Source organism: Cyrtonyx montezumae, unplaced genomic scaffold (assembly GCF_038088225.1).
Source record: "Cyrtonyx montezumae isolate F1298 unplaced genomic scaffold, pur_monq_1.0 scaffold_2, whole genome shotgun sequence".
Lineage (NCBI taxonomy): Eukaryota > Metazoa > Chordata > Aves > Galliformes > Odontophoridae > Cyrtonyx > Cyrtonyx montezumae.
In genome coordinates this window covers 58,456,315-58,477,699 of record NW_027071936.1, presented here as the reverse complement: position 1 = coordinate 58,477,699, position 21,385 = coordinate 58,456,315, and the positions used below count along the sequence as shown (strand labels likewise).

Genomic DNA, 21,385 nt, shown 5'->3' with positions numbered 1-21,385 from the left:
GAAAGTATAGGCTGCAGTATTGTGAGTAGCAGGGCATCAAGCATCACGTTATAGATGCTGTTGCTGGTGGTGCCATATTCAGATACTTGGGCAATCCAAAGGATCTCTGTCACTGTGGCCATATGGCAACCAAATTCACCCAGTTCATCAGATGGATGAGCTCAGATGTCAAGTTCATGTGCCTAGCATGTGCCCTTGCTAAAACAGGCTGCCCAGAGAACCTGTGGATGCCCCATCTGCAAATGTATTCAAGAATAGGTTCAGCCTGGTCTGGTACCTGATTTAGTAGTTTGCAATGACTGTTTGTGGGTTGATAATAATAAGACAAAGGGCAATGGTTTTAAACTGAGACACGGGAGATTTAGGTTAGATATTAGGAGGAAGTTTTTCACTCAAGAGGGTGGTGACACACTGCAACAGGTTGCCCAAAGAGGTGGTGGATGCCCCATCCCTGGAAACATTCAAGGCAGGGCTGGATGTGGCTCTGGGCAGCCTGCTCCAGTGGTTGGCAACCCTGCCCAGGGCAGGGGAATTTTTAAACTAGATGATATTTGAGGCTGCTTTGAGCCTAGGCCATTCTTTGATTCTGTGAAACCTGCCCTTGGCTGAGCGTTAGAACTAGATGATCTTTAAGGCCTCTTCCAACCCAGTCTATTCTGTGATGATTCTCTGTCTGTACCTAGCAGTTTTAATTCCTCTCATAGGCTTCAGCAAGGCTGTTGCCATACAAACTTCTTGATAACAGTTTTGAGTTTTGTCATAGTCACCTTTCCCTGGAAAATCAGAACAAGTTTTCATGTAATGAAATTACTTAAGTACCTAACAATCCATGTTAGCTGAGTTGCAGTATAGAGACAATACTCACTGGAGCATGCTACAAATATCCCATGTAATGATGATGTGCTGAATCTGGGTAACAATTGTTACAAATAAAGTTGATGATAAAACAGTATTTCAAATAAAGAAACAAATGCAGAGCTGTTCTCTAACCTTCTTGCATAACTGAATAATTGGATCAAATTTTACTAATGAAGTTTCTAATTGCTGCTATCTGAGAGACCCAGGTTTGCTTCCATTGCTTTCCTTTAAAGGGCATGCAAATTCATATTGTCCTCATCAGAGCCAACTAACATCCAGCTGACTTGCAGAATTCAGTTAGCATTTCCTAAGGGGGTTGTAACACTGACTTGTGGTATAGATCAACAGAAGAATTCCATCATCTGTTCATATTAAAATCACTGGACCATTTTCTCAACTTCTTTAAATCAGCATTGCTTCAATTGCCCTAGTCTTTGCAAGCCAAATGTAATTCATGTTCTTTATGAGAAAGAATGTCTTATCTAATCATCAGCAGCATTTATTTTTTTAAGTGATACGTCAGCAAAAATATGGTGAGTGGAGTACATGTGTTTTAAGCTGACACAGAAGTAGGTGGTGGTGTTTCTTTTCTTAAAAAATTAAATAAATAAACAATGGAAACATGACAGACAGAGGAAAAAAAAGACTTTGAGCCATTTGGTAAGGGCTACAATTCTGTAAGCACTTTTCCTGGGTATTTCCTTGGAAGAATGTGTCTGGAGTACCATTTGTTTCCTCATTTCTTACAGATGGGCAGAAAGATTAAATAACAGATCAGATATGTGCCATCTAAGGCAGCTACATGATAATGAAAACTACATCTGACATTACCCCTTATAACTGAAGTTTAATATAGACTCTGTTAGAATTCTGACTTCTGGAATGGGGCTGACTACCTTTCCTGCCCTAATGGGAACCAGGCACAGCTCTTAGCAGTTTCATGAGGAAAAGTGAACTTTGGCTGCTGAAGGTGCTTTGTGCTTGTGAAAGGAGCCCTCAAGACATTGCAGTATTAAAATACTGAAGTGAATACTTTTGTAACCTATATTTCTGTATCTGCTGGAGTAAACATTCCTGTGTTGTAAATTGGTGACATTAGCAGCTCCTTTTCTATTTGGATCAGTGAGAAAGCCTTATAGGCACACAGGTAGCTGGAGTAGTGGGGAAAATGCCAGTCACGTAGCTCCATTCACTTTTTGGAGCCACTGGTACTGCTACTTTTGTGTGCTACGTAAACCAGTGTCATACAAAGCTGTGTTCCCTCTTGCTGTTTGCACTGTGCTGATAAGCTGCTGCACTGTTCTGTCAAAAAGCTTGTGTGGCAGAAACTCAAATCTTCCCTAAGGCATCTGCTGGGATTCAAATACTCTCACCCTGTGCTGCTGCAGTTCAGAAATTCATTATAGATGAGAAACTGACAGTTAAAAATGCGCTATATCCTAGTGTGCTATGAGATGGTCTCTATCTTGCATTGACCAGTTGGCTCCTGAACAAATTCATAGAATCAGGGAATGCTCTAGGCTGAAAATGACCTCAAAGATCATCTAGTTTTAACGCCCCTGCCCTGGGCAGGATTTCCAACCTCTAGAGCAGGCTGCCCAGAGCCACATCCAGCTTTGCCTTGGATGTCTCCAGGGATGGGGCATCCACAACCTCTCTGGGCAACCTGTTGCAATGTATCACCATCCTCCGAGTGAAAAACTTCCTCCTAATATCTAACCTGTATCTACCACATCCTGGTTTAAAACCATGCCCCTTATCCTATCACTATCAAATTAGATTCGAATTGTGTGTTTGCTCTGCTGGCATAGTTTGAGGCCTTCCTCCCAGTGCTGTTTGTAGTCAGTATAACCAGAAACATTTCCTCTGAGAGGTCCTATGTAAAAGTAAAATAAAAAGAGAGTGATAATTAAGGCTATTTGTATCAAGAGGGGCTGAGTTTTATTAAAATTGAACACAGAATTCTAATATGACACTTGCAGACATGACTCATCCAAACAGCTTGTACAGGATGTAAAAGGGCAGAAAACTGAATGTTTCAGAAAGCAATGGGAAGTTATGATTGTGATGAAAACAATTTTTAAATGGATAATACGTTCTATAGACATATTAAGATATCTGATCTGCTATATGTAGACATATGGTTATTCTGTACATGGACACTATATTGGATTTCAGTGTTACTGATGTGTTCACGTGGTGTCGGTCTGCATTTTGGTATTATGGGTTACTATAATTAATTATGTTAGGATAGGAGTTGTTCTTTCAGCCAGTTGGAAGAATGTATATTATCGCTGCTGTATAATTATAGTATTCTTATAATTGGTCATTCACAGGATGCTTTTTTTTTTTTTGTGATGTGTACATGATGAAGAGGGAGCAGTTTCACTATTAGCTGGATGATAAATAAGCATGAATGTTTCAGGTTAATAACCAAGGAGCTTCATGTTTTCTTTACAGAATTTTACCACCCAAATTGTGAGTTTTGTCTGAATTTAGAAAGTTTTCTCTTGGAATAATCTAATGGCAGAAGTTGAGTGTGTGCCAAGAGGTGAATTATGTGCAGAGGAGCTTGAGGCATTGTCATGCTACTCTTCAAGGAGCTTGTGCTAAATCCAGATCTAAAACTTCTCTTAATCCATTTTTATGCCTTTTATCACCAAGAAGGCAACTAATTGTAGCCAAGCACTTAGATATATGTATATATTTATTTATTTATTAATTTTTTCAGTCCTACATAACACTGCTATTACCATGAAGTATCTGAGGGCATTTGCATAGGCATAGCTTAGAAGAATTTCTGAGAAATTAAGATAATACTGAATAATACTGGTCTGGAGCACAAGTCTTATGAGAGCGGCTGAGGGAGCTGGAATTGTTTAATCTGGAGAAGAGGAGGCTCAGAGGAGACCTTATTGCACTCTACCACTTCCTGAAGGGGGTTGTGGTGAGGAGGGGGTGGGCCTCTTCTCCCTGATAAATAACGACAGGACGAGAGGGAATGGCCACAAGTTGCGCCAGGGAAGATTTAGATTAGACCTGAGGAAACATTTTTTTTCTGAAAGAGTGGTCAGGCACTGGAATGGCCTGCCTAGGGAGGTGGGTGAGGCACCATCCCTAGCGCTGTTCAAGAAGCGTTTAGATGAGGTGCTAAGGGATTTGGTTTAGTAGTTGGGTAGGGATAGTGATAGGAGGATGGTTGGACTAGATGATCTTGTAGGTCCTTTCCAACCTTATGAACCTATGAAAAATGAAAAAAATTCAGTTCATTCTGGATATTTTAAATATGGTAAACCTTTTTTAATTGGTCATTATTTTATTGTTGATGGAAATTGGAAGATTTTTTTCTCATTTAAGCACCACTGGGTACTTCTTAAAGCATCTTTAGTAGCAGAGGTCTTTATTTGGATATTTATGCCAAAATTCTGAAATGAGATTTAATGTTCTTGACATTTTCATTGTAAAATAAAAGCATTTATTAAAATTAAGGTGCTTCTGGAGCAAAAGACTCTTACTGCCCTGTTCTTATGTGGACATGTTTTAAGGTTGAATAATTACATTTCCTTCAGCCCTCCTTGTGCATCCTATGTTTCTGCTTTGTGCGTAGCCATCCCTACCAGCCTCCTTCCAGTACACCAATAACTGCCTTGTACTGAGGAAACTGAAAGGAGAACTCAAGATGCACTCTCCCAAACGATGAACTGAGGGAAAGATCACTTCCCTCATCCTGCTCACTGAGCAGCCAAGGATGTGACTGACCTTCTTTGATAGAAGGACAAGCTACTGACTCATGTTCCACTTATTATCCATTAAATCTTTTTCTGCAAAGCTACTTTCCAACTGATTGACCCCCAACATATAAAAATGCATGGGATTATTCGTCCTCAGGTACAGGTTTAGCATTTGCCCTTGCTGAACTTCATGAAGACAGTACATAGCAAGTAATGCTCACTTTGTCTCATCAGGTTTAACATCCTGAGTCAAATTCTGCCACATAGAGCAACCCTGGGGAGTGTGATTGTAGCAGGTATGAATCAGGGCACAATACGATCCTGTAGGTCCTCAGGTTGCAGTCTGACATTACACTAGACCCAGCATAACTGCAGTCTGCTACTGAAATGGATAGCTCTGCTCACCCCACATTCCTGATCATATGCTTCTTTTAATTATGTCAGATTTAGTTGATGGTTCTGCCACCGAGTCAGATCAGCAACTTAAAGCACAGAAAGCCATCAGCCTGCTCTGGAGAAAAAAAAAAAAAAAAAAAAAAAGAAAAAGAACATGTTTTTGGCCCAGCATGTTTGAATGACTTGTCTTCAGCTGCAAAGCCTGAAACATGATGCAGAGAAGAAACAAGGAGCTGAACTTTCAGTGTCAGCCCAGAGTTGCCCTGAATTAGGCTGATGCTGGTTTATGTTTTACAACATAAATTGTTGGTTACCTACAGTCACTGCCCACTACAAATACTGGAGGGAGGTGGATAAAAAAATTCATTGGAAAATAAATCATAAAAGATGTACTAAAAACCTTACAAGTCATTCCAAGAAACTGCTTTAAAGACAGTCTTAATTCTCATTTTAAATATAGATTAGTGAACTGTGAAATTCACACTGAATGTTTTTATGAGTATGAATATCTAATTAAATCCCATACCTAGTGATATTCAGTGGGTGACTGGTTGTGAGATGTCATTATAATCAAAGGCAAATACTGGTTTTAACCTACAATGCTAAATATAGTCCTGCTCACAAGTTAAAGAGCTCAGAAACTGAAATCTTGTTAATCGTCTGTTATCACCTTCTGTTGAGCTTTCACTTGTACTGGCATCAAAATCCTGGAGTGGGATAGCTTGTGAAAGGGAAAGGTCAGATGTTACAGAAATTCTGATGATTAGTTACTAAACTTTCAGAAAACAAACTGGATTAGGGGGATAGTAAAACACTCCCCCCGAAGTATGCTTTGTGGCCTGTTGCAGTATGTGTGAGTGCTGGTGTGTGATTTGTGGGTGTCATCTACCAGCAATGTTTTTGTGCCACAAGAGGTCAGTTCCATTCTTCTCTTTCAGTTTTAATTGCATCTTCTGATTGCCTAATTGTCTAACATAGATGAATCCATTCAAAGTGATCAGTGCCTACTTATACTTTATCTAATGTTTGCTGTGTCTGCTTCAGATGGGTTTCTATGTTTCTATGAGTTTCTGTCAGTTTTACCAAGTAAAGAATGAATCAACTTGCTATCTGACTCCTAATACAAGTTACAAGAATACTCAGTAGTAGTAAAGCTTCTTCAAATCAGTAAACCATTTATGGCTTCCAGTGCATCGCTGTTTCTAAGATGAATGGTTTCAAGCTTTCCGTTTCACTGAGATCTCACACAATAGTCCAGCTGGGTCATTAATTGATTCCTAGCCTTATTGCCATTGAAGACTATGTCAAATCATAATGAATGGTAACATCTTGCTCAGGGAGTGTAAACATGTGGAAGTACAAAAGATAATGTGGTAGTTGTGTGACAGTATAGTTGTGTGATTTGCATCAGTGGAGCAGGTTATCTTTTTTGTGGAGGTTTAATTTTGAGTTGATTACCAGCATCTTAGTAAATCTGTGTGTCTGTAAATCAAAAGGAGATATCTTCCAAAAAACCTGCAGGAGATGGATTATTTCTTTTCTCAGTCCTTGAACAGCTGAAATACTTTGTCTTGTGCCTTTTGAAGTGAATGAACATGGCTTGGTTGTAGATGCAATTTTTGTAATAATTTATTGAAGTGAGTACATTCTTAAATGACATCTTTCACATTGGAAGGGAAAAATTAGGAGAGAATTTGAGTTACATCACCGTCCTACTGAGACAGTTTTTAATAATTAGTCCTTAATTTTAATCATCTGTATAGACGCACATCACATACAGTAACGTTTATTCGTTTGAATAAACTTCTGGCTTGGACCCAATGACCTCCAGAGGTCCTTTCCAACCTCAACTGCTCAGTGACGTTCTTAAAACCCTTTAATTATTCCATGTATTAGAAGACTCAATGATTTTAAGTGAGTAATAATTATGACCTGAAAAGATCATTTATTGTACTAACATACAAAACAGCTTTCTGTTGCTGGATTGGTAGAGGATAGCACAGACTTACTGCTGACTGGAGCAGTTTGGCTCCATCACATTCTACCCATTATACTAGAGACAGTGCTGTCTTCTGATCAGGTTATGAAGTGAAATTTATCATAGGAAGTCTTCTGTTGAACAGGTGGAGTTTTAGGACTCCTGTGTCTATGCTAACATGGCTTTGAGACTCTTTGTACTAGAATCACACATGATCTGTTTCCATGTATCATCCTTACTTATGTAAGTAAGAAGGAAGAAAATGTTTGGAGTATTAAGTCATTAGTAAAGAAAAAAAAAAGATGAAAAGCAAAATTTATTATAAGATTTCCAGAGATATAATGATAACTAAGCCTCATGTGTCCTCGTAATTTTTTAAAGTATTACATGTGGTCCAAAACAGATGACGCTTGCTGAACACTTATGTAGATGGTTTTAAAAGGATTTTAGCAACAATATTAAAAAAAAAAATTAGAAAAGGATCGCTTGCTTTTGTTCTCTTTATAAGTAGTTAAATAATGTTTATGCTTACAAAGTAGAATCTGTGCAGCTTTTGTAGCAAAGGTATTATCTCGTTTAGCATGAATTTGATAGCATTTGTGGGAGAATGTCATAGAGTTCTAATGATATGTTAAAGAATTAATCTGATCAGATATACTTTGTAAGGAGCAGAAGGCCTGCAGTATGTTTGTGCCCCATTTAAGCCATATTTTGATATCTTGCTAGCGATTTAGTTGAGCTTTTGGGTGGAGTAAAATGTGGTTCTAAATCCTCACCATCCTTTGCTGAATTATGAAGTGATTTGTCCATCTATTGCTCTTAGAAATATAAAAACTTTTGCAGTTTCCATGCCTAAACAACAAAGATCATAGCAGAAAGTTTATTGTTTTAAGGTCATGGATTAAAAGAAAGGGTTGAATCAAGTCTAAGGAGACCTGTTGTTGGGTACAAGAAACAAATGACATAGACTCACAGATTCTTTGGTTGTTATAAAAGAGAGGTATTTAGTCTGACATTAGTCCACTGATATTTGCTTTCTGATTAAGTAGGTTTAGAGAAGGGCTTTGATACGATCAAAGATGGGAGTATAAATGCTGTCTTATTTAAGGTGCAAAAGTCATCGCTCTCGTGCAGTATTTTAACAACTTAGCAGCTTCCTGTAATTCTAATTTAATTTTTATTCTGCAACTCATCCTGTTGGTAGTCAACCATTGCTGATGAAACATTTCTTCCATGCACAAGATTTTGAACTTCAGTGCTCAGTGTGGGTATCCTTTGGTTTTGTTTATAAGTAGCTGCGACATCTGCACTAGCAATTGTCTGATACGTTCTTTCAATACTTCAGCCTCCAGTGGCTGAGATATAGTGAATGAAAACTGGTCAAAGAGGGAAAAAGCAATCAGAGTAATAATCAGTTCCATTATGGAAATGTATTTCATTTCAATAAGGGCGTTGGAGTGTAATTTGTATGCTTTTGTTTCTTCTGCTGTAGGCTGCCTTTCCCTGCAGGTGACCGGGTAACTTTTAATGGGAAAGAGTGCATCTGCCAGAAATGTTCCCTGCCCCCTTCCAGCAGTGCTGGCTCTTTCCCTGTACAGAACTTGCGAAGTAAGTAGGAGTTTTGCTGCGTTCTGTCGTTACTTTCTAGCTTGCACGTGTTTAAAGAACTAATTTTGCACCGACGCTTGTAACTGCTATGCTGCATAAAAGCTGTCAACAGCTACAGTATAATGATGTAAAGAAATATACAGCAATTTTTTAAAAAAGGCTAATACTAAAACGAAACACAAGCGGTGCCATTATAGAATTAATAATATACAGAACCTCTCAAAGCACTTGATTATAACTGAACTAAATTGAAATGTTAGGAGCAGGGCATGACAGAAATTTTAATACAATTCAGAGTTTAATCCAACTGCAGCTGAAATAAAATCCAACATGAGCTTTCATCACTTTTTTGAATCAGTCCTGGAAAACAGACGTCAGTGATGTGATTTAATGTCTTAGTACAACATGGAATGTATACAATGTGTCAGAGGGACATTTGCATTGACCTCAATACTATTGTGTGCTATCAGAAAATACAAACATTACAGAGAAGCATGGTCTTTTCATACCACATTTTTTTTCAGCAAAACAGTACAGAGTGATGTTGCTGCAATGTACTTTCTTACTGTGCTCATTTGTCCAAGAGAAGCTGCCATACTTTTAACATTCAAACACAGTCTGAAGAGTAATTATGTTGCAGAAGAAATCTAATTAAGTGATGTAGGCAGAAATGTTCTTAATGACCATCACCTCAAACTGCATTTGGCATGGCTGAGGGAAGAGCACCTAGACTGTTTATCTTTCTGTGTAAGAATCCACCTCATTTAAGGGAAAAAATTGCTCTTTTTTTTTTTTCCTCCTGATCTTTCTTTTAACAGTAGCTTTCACCATCTCCCTTCCACTCTTTGTGAGCAAATGCTGCTGTGTGAATGCAGTGCAAGATGCTGCACTGATTCCTCTATTGCTAATGCCATTCTCTTCCGGGGAGGCAATGGCTGTCTCTTTTTGGTGCTTTCTCTTTTTTATTTGAGATGGATTAGATACATGGCTTAAAATGATCCATCTTGCCTGGCTGCATTTGTGGATTCATACTTTAATAGCCTGTTATCTATTTGTCTCCTTTTCTTATGGAAAAACTGGCTTTGACTTTAATGGAAATTATTTGCCTGGTTAAGTACTGACAGGGCATGGTCATTTGATTATCTGTGATACAGAAACCTTTAATGTATTTACTCAGTCTACACACAAGCTACGGAGATTGCTTGTGTTGTATTTCCCCAGTTCAGTTCTCCCAGATCCCTGCACCATGCCTCCGCAGTGCACAGGTACAGCAGGTTCTTACCAGACCCATAGCAAACCATGTGCTTCAAAAAGAATGAGCCCTGGAAACATGTCTTCTGTGGCAATGGTATAATCCCTCCTTAAAGTAGGGAATAGAATCTTTGGTAGAAAGTTACTCTGAAAGGAATACCTTCTATTTTGTTATTTTGGCCCGTGATGTCAGAAGCAGATGCTGATGGGAGGTCAGTAGAGACTGAATCTTCCCATTGATATTCCATTACATTTTGTTGCTGTGTGACAGATGACAGCAGAGAGGCGGTCTGAGGAGGTAGCATCTAAAGCGAAAGCAAAGATACGACACTGAATTCCTCTATGTGGAAAAAATGACATTTATCAGTGCTTACTAAATGTTTACAGAGATTAAACAGTGGATGAAGCAGTGGGTGATGCATTTTAGCGGTGGCGATAGGCACGTTGGATCACTTCCACTGGTGCAGCTTTTGCTGCGAGCAGCATGCAGGCTCTTGTCCATTGCTGGTGAAAATGCACCGCTAATAATGGTGACTGTTGAAAAATAGTGTTTTGTAGCTGAGAGTTTTCTCTATCAAATAATGTTATAGCACCCTTTGTAGCTATTGCATAGCTACAAAGAAATAAGTAGGAGGCATTACTTTTGGAGCAACCTACCTATTTTTGTGAAAGACTAGTAGTGTACAAAAACATCTCAAGCAAATTTAGTCAAGGGCCAAGAAATACACTGACCCACTGTTACGCTGGTTTTATACTTGTCTTAGAACTGCCTGATATGTACTATGGAGCTATTCATCAGTCTATTTCTCTCTGAATTGAGCTCAAGAATACATTCATTAATGTTCTTGGGACCCGCTGGGCTCCCAGCATGACAGCTCTTTCTGATGAGCCCTTCTATTTTCCTCTGGTTTTCAGCTCTTTCGTGGATTAAGTTTGGAAGAATGGAATAAGTGAAGAATGTCAAATACCTGCTTTTTGCCTGAGCTCTTGGATTTTTATTATTATATAAATACCTACTTGTTTGTTTAGTTTATAAAATACTAGATGTGAAAGCACCCTGTGGCAATGATAATGTTAAAAGAGTAATCTGGGGAGAATATCAATATGTAGCAGTAAATTGATGTGTTCTGCAGAGTTATTGGATGAAATTAGGTGAGTCACCAAAGGATGCTACATCCAAGACAGGAAAACAAGGATATCACTCAAACAGGCACTGTTGGCATAGCAACCACAATATTTGTTTTTACTCACCAGGAATTTAACAGAGAAAGCAACAGTTAGAAATAAAATTGTAGCCCAAAAAACTGCTGCATTTTCACCCAGGCTTACGCAAGATGGAAGGTGGATGACTTCTAATCACACTGTGTTGTATTAAGTTTGCAAAATAAACATTCAGCAAGTAAAATTAAATCAGATTATCAAATGAACTGCTAGTACATATGAGATCACAAATATCTGATTACAGTTAAAGAATGGACACTGAAGCATTTGTTGTCTTATGGGACAAAATTCAGGCAAATAGTATACCCAGATGTTCCCTTTTATTAGCAAAAATACAATGTTCTGATCCGTGCTGCATATGCTTTTGTGCTGATCTGTTTCCACACACTGATTCTCTACAGAGTGATACTAAAGAGACATACTATTTTTCCCTTAATCCATTCCAAATCCACCAAAGGAAAATACAATCTATCCTTTATAGTTGTGCGCTCATAAAATAAGTATTTGCAATTACACAAACAGAACGTCTCGGTACAATCACATCATCAACTAAATAGAAACTTAACTCAGAAAATTTTTAAGAGGACTAAGTCTTTTAATGAGATCCCATGTTTGGAGTTCTTTCTTAATAACTACATAAATCTTTTTTTATGCTTTTGCATATTTTCTCTTCCATGCAATATGTTTGGGGTTTTTTTCTTTTTTTTTCTGCAGTCACTAAACAAAACTTTAATGTGTCTTTGCCCTTGTCTTTTCCTCTAGCGAATTGTTGGTAAATATGAAGAACTAATCCAAAAGAAAAAAAAAAACAGTTTTTAGATAATATCAAAGAGAAGATTAGATTGATCACTAATGTTGATCCTAGAATGAGTTTAGCACTGATGTTTTCCATGTATTGTGAATTTGTATGTTCTAACATTTTGTGAGAGAACTGCACGCAAATGGGAAACTGAAAAGGGTGAAGAGTGAATGTGAGCTGGACTGTATAGGATATTTGAGGATTCATGTCGAGTATAGAGGACCATCTTCAAATTCCATGTCTATGTGACTTCAATAAGCAGGGTCATGAGCACGTAGCACTTGAGAGTGGATTTATCTTTTACTGGAGTGCCCAAAAGTATCCAGCTTTATATGTAATTTTCTATAAATAATGAATATGTAGCCAGACATCAATTTCACTTGTTGCACATCCAATGTCACACCTGTTCAGGTACTTGTAATGGCTCTCACGCTTTTATGTAGTTTTCCTGATATCAGAAGCTCAAATCAGAATTTCAGCTTAGTTTTTTTTCCCCAGCTGCAGAAATATTTTGAATTATGAGTTAAACTGTCAGACTTGGAAGCAAAGTCTAATAAAAAGAATTAATAATTCATTTTAGTCTTGTAACTTTTAGCTCTTTTTTTCTTATTAATCTCAATGGAACGATTTGCAATACCTTAGAACTTAATCAGTAAAACTCCACATTTTTAGACAGTATATAAAGAATTTAAAATATAACCTAAGTTGTTAGGAAAGTAAGTGATTAGGATTTGCTTCTTTGTTGGATTATTAATGCCATGTAGGACATTAGGGCAGCACTGGTTGTTGTCTGCTGGCGAGCAGTCAGCAGCAAGCTTTAGAGCATGTGCAAGCTGTTACTAGGACACAAATGTGTTCTTCTAAAGCAGTAACCTGTATTGTTGCTTAAAGCATGTGATGCACTCACTGGATTTTTCTCTCTTGCAGATTGTGGAGGCTGTGGTTCAGAAATAAAAAATGGTCAGTCATTGGTTGCCTTGGACAAGCACTGGCATTTGGGCTGTTTTAAGTGCAATACATGTGGCAAGCTACTGAACGCAGAATACATCAGCAAGTAAGTTGAGTAGGGAACCTCAGAGGGTTTTATTCAGCATATTTCTGTACCAAATAAATAATCCAGTGTTGTATATCCTGTTGTTTGTCTTTATCAATGTTTGAATAGGTATAAAAGATTACCAAGCTTTAGTCAATTTGTATTAAAAAAAAAAAAGAAAGAAAAAGTTTAATGAATAGAATATAATTTGTCAATTTATCCATCCCATGATGGACTTACCAGAGCAGCTATGCCAAAGGCAGATAATGGGTGGAGTATACTTCAAAGCTCTGCAGACAAGCCCTTTGTTATTTGTAATTCCTTTTGCTATATGTGATGCTGCCATGTGAACAAGCAGATATTATCCTTTCTGTGTGTTTCACATAAGCAGAAAGAATCTTGCAATATTCATTAAAGAGTTATATATTAGGGTTTTGTGCTGCTTGACACTTGCGCTGTCAGATTTGGACTGAATGTGATGACAGCAATAAGAATAAGCACAAAGCAAATGCAGAGGCCAAGTCCCATGTCAGCACTCCTATCAGCCTGATGAGATATAGAGTTTTCACTGGCCAAAGCAACTGGGATTGATTTCTGCATTGGATAATTGTGTTGATAAGACAAAATTTTCCTAAACAACTAACTCAACCACCAGCACCCAGAGATTCAGAGATGATGGGGCTTCACAGCCAACATCCCACTGACTTTCAGCAGTTCCTTGGATTTAGATTAATACAAGTTAATTTCACAGCATGCACTGGAGAATGAGAAAACAGTATTTAATAAAGGGTATTCCCAAGTATGGTTTCGCATTTTCTCAGACTGGTTCACTATAGAAAAGTAGTTGAAGCTTCTAACTTTTTAGGAAAAAAAATCTAAGACTTCAGTTCTTATTCTTCGTATTTTTCAATTGTAATTGTTGACATATTTTAGCTGTATAATCTCACAGAAAACCTGTAACCCCCATGTAAAGCAATGTCTATGTTGTCTGTCCTCATTCTAGGGATGGCATTCCATATTGCGAAACAGACTATCATGCAAAGTTTGGTATCAGATGTGACAACTGTGAAAAATATATTACAGGAAGAGTGCTTGAGGTAAGGAGACTGTCACTCAAACAAATCATAAAGTATCCAAAGAGAATTTCTCATTGCTGTATATTCTTTGCTCTATGTCTATGCTCACAAATGACTACTATCACAAATTTAATTAGGAAATCATATGGGTGACTTTTATGATTGTTTTGTTTCTTCATTTATTAATTTTATATTGAAGTTTCTAAATGGATATATGTAGTGCTAGAGAACATTCAAGTAGCAGAAGTGAGATGTGAATGCATTATCAGATACATGAAAAACTAAAATGAGTAACTTGAAATGTATTTTTTCTATGCAGAAGTAAGCTATATTCCTCTATTGCTTTTGTTATGTTGTTAGATTTTATTCGTTCTAAAATTTAAGGATATTGCTTAGTGTTAGTGTTTTTTTCAAAACCATATTCTCACATAACTTTACCCAGCATCAGAAGTAAACAAATACAGATCTTTGATCTGAATAGAGATTGGGTATGTCTGTGGTGGTCCAATCAGTGTTATCATTTCTGTGTTTTGTATCTGCCTTTTCACTCTTATCTTGTTAAGCCATAGCATTGTTGTAGTTAGGAAGAAGTTCCTCAGATCTCTGTTTGTTCCACTCAGTTTCACAGTTTAGAGAAAGTAGTTACAACAGGTATCCTCCAGAGTTGCTAGAAGTGGTGCACAGACTTAGTTATCCAAATGGTGGAGGACAGTAGTAGCTATGGAGGGGATCAAGATGCAAGTGGAAGGTAATGATGAGTCCATATTGGCTGGCATTATGAGGTGTCTTGGTCAGTGCATGGAAGACGTTTTCCAATTGTTTTTGTGAACTGTTTTATAGACATCTCAGGAAATAGGCTTACAATAATGTATGTACAAAAAAATAAAAAATAAAAAATGAAACCTCTTTATTTGATAAAATTTTTAGCCACAGATTGGTTCCTAATTTTTATTACAGACTTTGCAAAATAAACGAGACAAGATCATTCTTTAAAGATTTTGTAGGAATTTGACAATTTCGGATTATTTTGGTCACTATAGTTCTAGGTGAGGTTTTGGTCAGTGCATATTTGTCCTTTTTCATTCTCTCCCCTGTCCCACTGCTTCGCAGTTTTTCTCTTTTGAAAAGATGATAGTGTTGATGCTCTTTTTATTTTGGTACTGGAAAGGCTGGGGTGATTTTGATTGAAGCCTATGATATTTAAATGTGGCCAAAAGTACCGACGCGTGATTCTGTAAAACATTTTTAAAACAGAGAGGAGATAAATAGAAGATAGGACTTTTGCAATCTAAAATCCCAGCAGCGTCAGATAGTGTTGCTTCTGTATTAGAAAGCCAAGATGAAGTTAGCTTGAAGCAGGCAGTGGATTACCACAGGTATATTAATATTCAGTATGTGGATCTCTCTGAGGGATCACTTAAAATGGTCACTGAGTTGTAGTGTCAGCAGTGAACAGTAGCTGGATAAGGAGGTAGCAGACATCTTGTATCATGAGGAAGAAAGACTAAAACTCATGCCTTCAGCAAACAAATTTGAAAGAACACAGAGACCACAACCACTGCTAATGCAGTTAAGTCATTTGTTGCTTGCCTGCAGCAGGCAGATTTATTCCAGCGTTTTGGAGTTGGGGCTGATCTTTTTTAGTCTGTCCAGTATCACATTCAGTGTGTTTGTCTCTGGTCAGATTGCTGGGACACTTGCTCATCTCCTGGTCATGAGGACAAAAAGAAAAAGTAGCTGTTTGCTTGTCATTGTATATAGTTTATGGTAAATTGTTCAGAATCCTGAAACATTTTTCAGTACGTCAATAATTCTTTCTATGGTCTCAAATATAATCTGGAGAGTCATAGAAATAATACATAGAAATAATAGGGCAAATTGCTGATAAAAAGGAGAAAAAATCTTGATAACAATACAAGAGGAACAGTTCCCCAAGGGAGCTGCTGGAAGCTATCACTTAAATAATGTTAAAACTAGATTGGACAAGGCACTGGAAAAACTACGTTAGGGAACAATCCTGCAATGACGAAGGGCGGGACTATATGACCTAATAGGATTTTTTCCATCTCTGATTTCTGTGATAATGTCAGGAGGACAGCTGCTGCCACAATTGTTCTGTGCCCAGATTTTAAAATGCTGTCTCCCTTTCCAGCACTTGCTCATTTAAAGTGTTTATTCAGCAGAGGAGGAAGGGAGAGTCAACTGTTGCGAATTACTGATAAATTATAAAAATATGGTTGCTTTTGTAGGTTCCCAGCCAAATCCAGTGATGATTTAGTTACTTAAACTCTTCGTTCTATGCATTTTCTGAGGGCCAGGTCCATTTCATGCAATAAAGAAATTCAAACAGGATAGCTGTGTATCAAACTCCTTTCTTGTGTCTTCCTCTTCAGTCCACCTTGTCTCTTCCCCAGTATCCCAGGGGACCTTCTGAAAAAGCTACAACTGGGGCTAGACTGCTGATTTATGGTGACCATAAATTACTGTATTGCTTTAAACTGCAACATTTTTCTGTTCTTACAAAAGCTCTTCTCACCAGTGCTTCTTCATACAAGGTTTTGTTTGCTCACAAAAGACTAAAGAGCACTGCTTCATGCGGCATCCACCCTGTCCTAGAAGCTGATATGATTTTTGTCTGACCACTTATACTAATAAACTTACCATCCAAAATGAGCAGCAAGATATGGCTGGAGTTTACTTTGCAGTTTGACTTAAACTGAAATGCAACTGAAAGCCTTTAGGCTTATCTTTTTGTGCTGTATCTGTAGCACATAGCATGTGCTTATGCTGTAGCTCTGTTTCCCATTCAGCAATAGCAAATCACATACAACAGCACAGAAAATAAACACTTTTTAAAATAATAAGCTGTTGATTTTATAACCTTTTTTTTAGCATAAGCAGTTATTTATTATCAACTTGTGCTAATAAGCATATCATAAAAATAGACAAAATAAGTGCAATTGCTGTGATATAAAAATACAATGTACTACACATGGTAACTCAGATTCTGTATACAAACTCCTTTCATTCCAGAAAACACTTGAAGTTTATTTAATGATCTTCAGTTTCCTAGTTGTGTTCTGCTTGGAGGGGAAAAAGGCAAGTTCCCTATCTCCTGTCTTTCCATCAAAACAGCCTGTGTAGATGCTGGGGAGTCTCATGTGTTGTGTGGAGGGGTTGGGTGGCAGGCAGTGACATATCACAGTTCTCTTCTGGGAATCCTGCCTGGATTTCTGTAACTGTTATAATTACAAGAATTACCTCAATTCCAGCTTCTCTCTATTTGTGTGGTCAGTTCATAGTTGCTAGTTCTCCTCATAAAGATTGATTCTTAACTCTTTTGATATTCTTCCTTTTAATTGAAGAACTCTGAAGAAAAAATTAGAGACCAGTCTTAGTCCCTATCAACATCAGTTTGGCTAAAATGAGCAAGCCAAATTCTCTACTCATAAAATCATAGAATTGTTTGAGTTTGAAAGGGCCCTTTAAGCCCCTTCCGCCATCTGTTCCAAATCCCCTGCAATGCAACAGGGACACCTACAGGTTACTCAGAGCCCCATCCAACCTGACCTTGAGTGTCACCACAAATGGAGCATCCACTGCATCTCTGGGCAGCCTGTGCAAGTATCTCACCAACCACGTTGTAAAAAGCTTCTTCCTTATATCCAATCCAAACCTCTCTTTTAGTTTGAAACCATTTACCCTTATCCAATCAAAATTAGTTCCAAACTCTTGTTGTGATGCTGGTGGTTCTCCTGAGTGCTTGCTGCCCCTGAGAATCCATGTATCTCAGCATGGATGCATGCTGTGCTCTGGATGATGTCTCACCACTACTTTGGGCAGTGCTAGTAACTCTTTTCTCCACTTCGAAAGGAAGTAGCTCCCCCGAGACAACTTGCTATGAAGGTATTTTTCTTTCTGTAGCTTCATTGCCATTGATAGCCCCTTGTATGAAATGACTCGGGCAGTGTTTCTCTTCATCTACTGTTTCAACTAATGATTTCCTAAGTTTTTACAGGAAACCTTCATGGCCAAAGATAGCCTCTGGAGATGTTTTGATTGCTAACACGTTTTGAACTGAGAGGAAATCAGATGTGATTGCTTAGATAGGCAACTGCAGCAGTTCTGGCTGGGCTGAGCTGCCTCTTGGCAGGCCTTGATCCCCAACCTGATTCTCCACTGCTACAAGCTGGTGCTTTGAATTTCATGTGGACTAAAGCTGATAGTGTAAAATGTTGGAGGATGATATATTTCTGGAAAGGCCTCTCGAGGCTTATTTCCATGCAAGCCAACTACTGCTGTAAGCACTGAGGAATATTTTCAAGTCTTGACTAGACTTCTGTCTACAACCATCCTCTGATTTACAGTTATGGCTGTGGTATAAATGTGTCCTGCCTGTGCTGGTGAAAATGCCCATATCACTTGCCAGAAATGAAAATGGGTCCAACTGCTCCATCAGAAATGGCAGTGTGGTACTCAGTATATGGGGGAAGGAAGAGTTAATGTTTTGCTGTTTTACATGTATGCGTAAAGGTCTATAAAATAGAATCAATATTTTTAAAAATCTATTCATCGTAACCATATGCTGCTTTAAAATGAAGGGAAAAATGCAGTAGGCACTAGGCAGGAATTAGACTAGAAATGTCAATTATGTATATGTCAATTAAATGTCAATTATACCTCGGTGACATATTAATTAAAGCATGAATCTTTTTTTTGTTTTGTTTTTCGTTTGCTTTTTGCTTTGCCCTAGGGTTGAGCTGTTTGCAGCCGCATCTACTTTGTAAATCAATTGCCTTTCCCTATTCAAGATACTCAGTGCAGCAGAGAGATGAGACTAATTCTTTACAGCAGGGTGTACAAATTTCTGCCCTCAGTGTGGAATAATGGTTTGTTCTGAAGTGCCTGTTACCCTGCTGTTTCTCTTACAACAAAACCTCTAGTGATGTGTGGAAGGTGCTGCAGCAGCTTACAATGCAGGCACTAACGCTGAAGCATGCAGTAAAAGTGACTCTATGTGCATTAAGTATTTACTGTAGCATGATCAGCCTGGAGAAGGCTGTCAGAGCAGCAGAAGGATCTGAGTGTCTGTACTAATCCTCACTTAGATACTGCTCTGCACAACAGTTTTCTCCATCACGAGAGAAGAAGGAAAACTGTTGGAAAAGATACAGCTAAATAAATCAGCATTAGCTCTTGCCAAGGAATCCACTGAAGGTAGGAAATGTTAACTAGAGCTTTCAATCACTGGTGCTTACTGAAATGTAAGACATTTTGCCATTGGAGAGCTGTCTCTGTTTTGGTGCTGCTTGCGTTTGTCTGGGGCTGCTGGTTTGCAAGTGCAGGTTTATCATTAGCATATTGTATCTGAACTTGGCTGAATGAGTGCTGTCAGCTGAATGTTTTGCTTTAAAACAGATATCATTAGAAATACAATCAATAAGCATATTCATTCTGTCAACCCTAGTTTTCAACCTTTTCTATAACCCAATCGCAGTCTGTTGGGGTAATTCACCTTATCTGTGTCCAAACCTCATTCTTTCCCTTTTGCAACAGTCAGATCTCTCCAGAAGGAGATACAGAACTATGCTTATTATCTGGACTGCTAAACTCTCACAGAAGTCAGGAAGAACTAGTATACAATGAAAGGAACTGTCTGCAGAATTTTAACCCTGTAAGTCTATTTTCAGGGTTCTCAAGTAAACACAATGAGTAGCTTTTGTTGATAGTGGAAGCCTTGTCAGATTTTTACCAAAGAGATTCTGAAAAATATTTTTGAATAATACAAAAGGGAGGCTCAAAATTTGAGGGAAACTGGTTCATGCAGTTGTAAAAATTACTACTGCGTATTTTTATTTTTAGTTTTAGTTATGTGCTTTCTTTTCTTGTGAGAATTTCTCTTACACGGATGGAAAATATCTCTGGTAGAGCTGCTGTGCACTCCTACCTGCGTGGGTTTGCATGTGATGGAGTTTTAGTGCATAGTTAGATTCCAGGCTCATAGTTATACCTTTGGAAGGCTGATGAATGGTGTCCACTGTTTTGTTTTAAAGTAAACTCTTAATACTAGCTAACTATTGTAAATAATCATAATGAAAATTAGTGTAGCTTATTGATTAGTTTTGTCTTAATTAATCTCTTAACACAGTTTTTCATCAAAGCATTGGCTTCAGTATTCACCCTGCATGTTCTGAGCCTCAGATACAAACAACAGACAGTATACCACTTACAGTGCCCTTCTGAGCACTGTGTTGCTGTGGTGATGTGTTGTTATCTCACACTCTTTGCTAGCATTTGAATATTTTGACATTGGGAAGCATTGGTCTTCAGTTTCTCATACTTTGCATAATTTCTCTTTTTGTACACCTTCTGATTCATGGCTTAGGTATGCTGCTTCTCTTCAGTGCCCTGTAGTACAGCTACAATGTAGCTAGCATCACACCAGCATCCCTCCATCTGTCTCCTGTCATTGTGACAGTGGTGTAGCAGTAAGTGACAGCATACCTTTGTTGATAAAGCATCTCCAGTATGCTCTGGCCCATCTAACAATGTTCTGTCTTAGTTATTTGCAAGAAACCGACCTAATTTCTTGTATTTCTAAGTTTTTATTTCTTCTCCCAAACTTCAGCATTTTTTTGTTTCCAAATTCCTTTTCATGCCCAAGAAATAACTTCTGAATTGTACTTGGCCCCAGAAATGTACTCATGAATATGAAAGCAGCACTTTCATATTTTAAGGTATTACTGTTACTGTCAATTCTGCATGTGACAGAAGCATTTCCAGTCCCAGCTAAATATGAGGATCTAAAATCTCAGCCCTCACTCAGTCATGTCATGAGAGACAGCTTCTGCCATCAGATGTCTGCAGTCCAGATCACCACGACCAGCATGAGATCTGTGCTGCCTTTGTTTGATAAATCATCCTGCCTCACCAGGGCTGTTCACTGTTGGTTACAGATTCATTCTTCATGTCTGAAATTGGTGGGTTAAATCCACAGCTGCAAACTTGAAAAGGAAGAGAAATATATCTGCAAGTGCTCTTTCTCCTTCCTCTCTCTCCCCCCCTCCTATTGAGGGATGGTAAAAGTGAGAGCCAGCTGCAGCTTGTCTTGGGCCACAAGTGAATTTGAAGGAGTGGGAAAGTTGAAAAGAAGAGAAGGAGGTAATAGAGCAAATGGAAAACAGAAGCCTCTTCCAGTCTCAGTGGGTGGGCAAGGCAAATTTGCAAAGCTGAGCAGAAAAAGACAAAAGGGGTAGATCACTCATTATGTAACAAAAGCAATTGAGTGCAAAATTAGTGACTGTAGGCATGTTCAACCTTTTAAATTTACATGCTAGTCTAACAAATTCTGGAGGAAAAATTGCTCTGTTGAACTTCAGCTTTCATCTGATTGTGGCAGGGTTGATGTTGCTCCTTAGTAGAAACTTGTTTGCA

At 38.2% G+C, this 21,385-nt stretch overlaps 1 protein-coding gene across 5 annotated transcripts in view; it reads left to right on the top strand.

Moving 5' to 3' along the window:
• Window positions 1–21,385, top strand: part of ABLIM2 (actin binding LIM protein family member 2) — a 132,596-nt gene that overhangs the window by 51,528 nt on the left and 59,683 nt on the right. For 4 of the 5 annotated variants that reach the window (XM_065735833.1, XM_065735835.1, XM_065735834.1 and 1 more), the window contains exons 4-6: window positions 8,456–8,571; window positions 12,770–12,896; window positions 13,879–13,972. In XM_065735833.1, the coding sequence (XP_065591905.1) occupies window positions 8,456–8,571; window positions 12,770–12,896; window positions 13,879–13,972 (337 nt within the window). Of the gene's footprint in view, window positions 1–8,455; window positions 8,572–12,769; window positions 12,897–13,878; window positions 13,973–19,084; window positions 19,169–21,385 lie in introns of those variants that run through there. The other variant, XM_065735837.1, reaches the window with a different exon arrangement.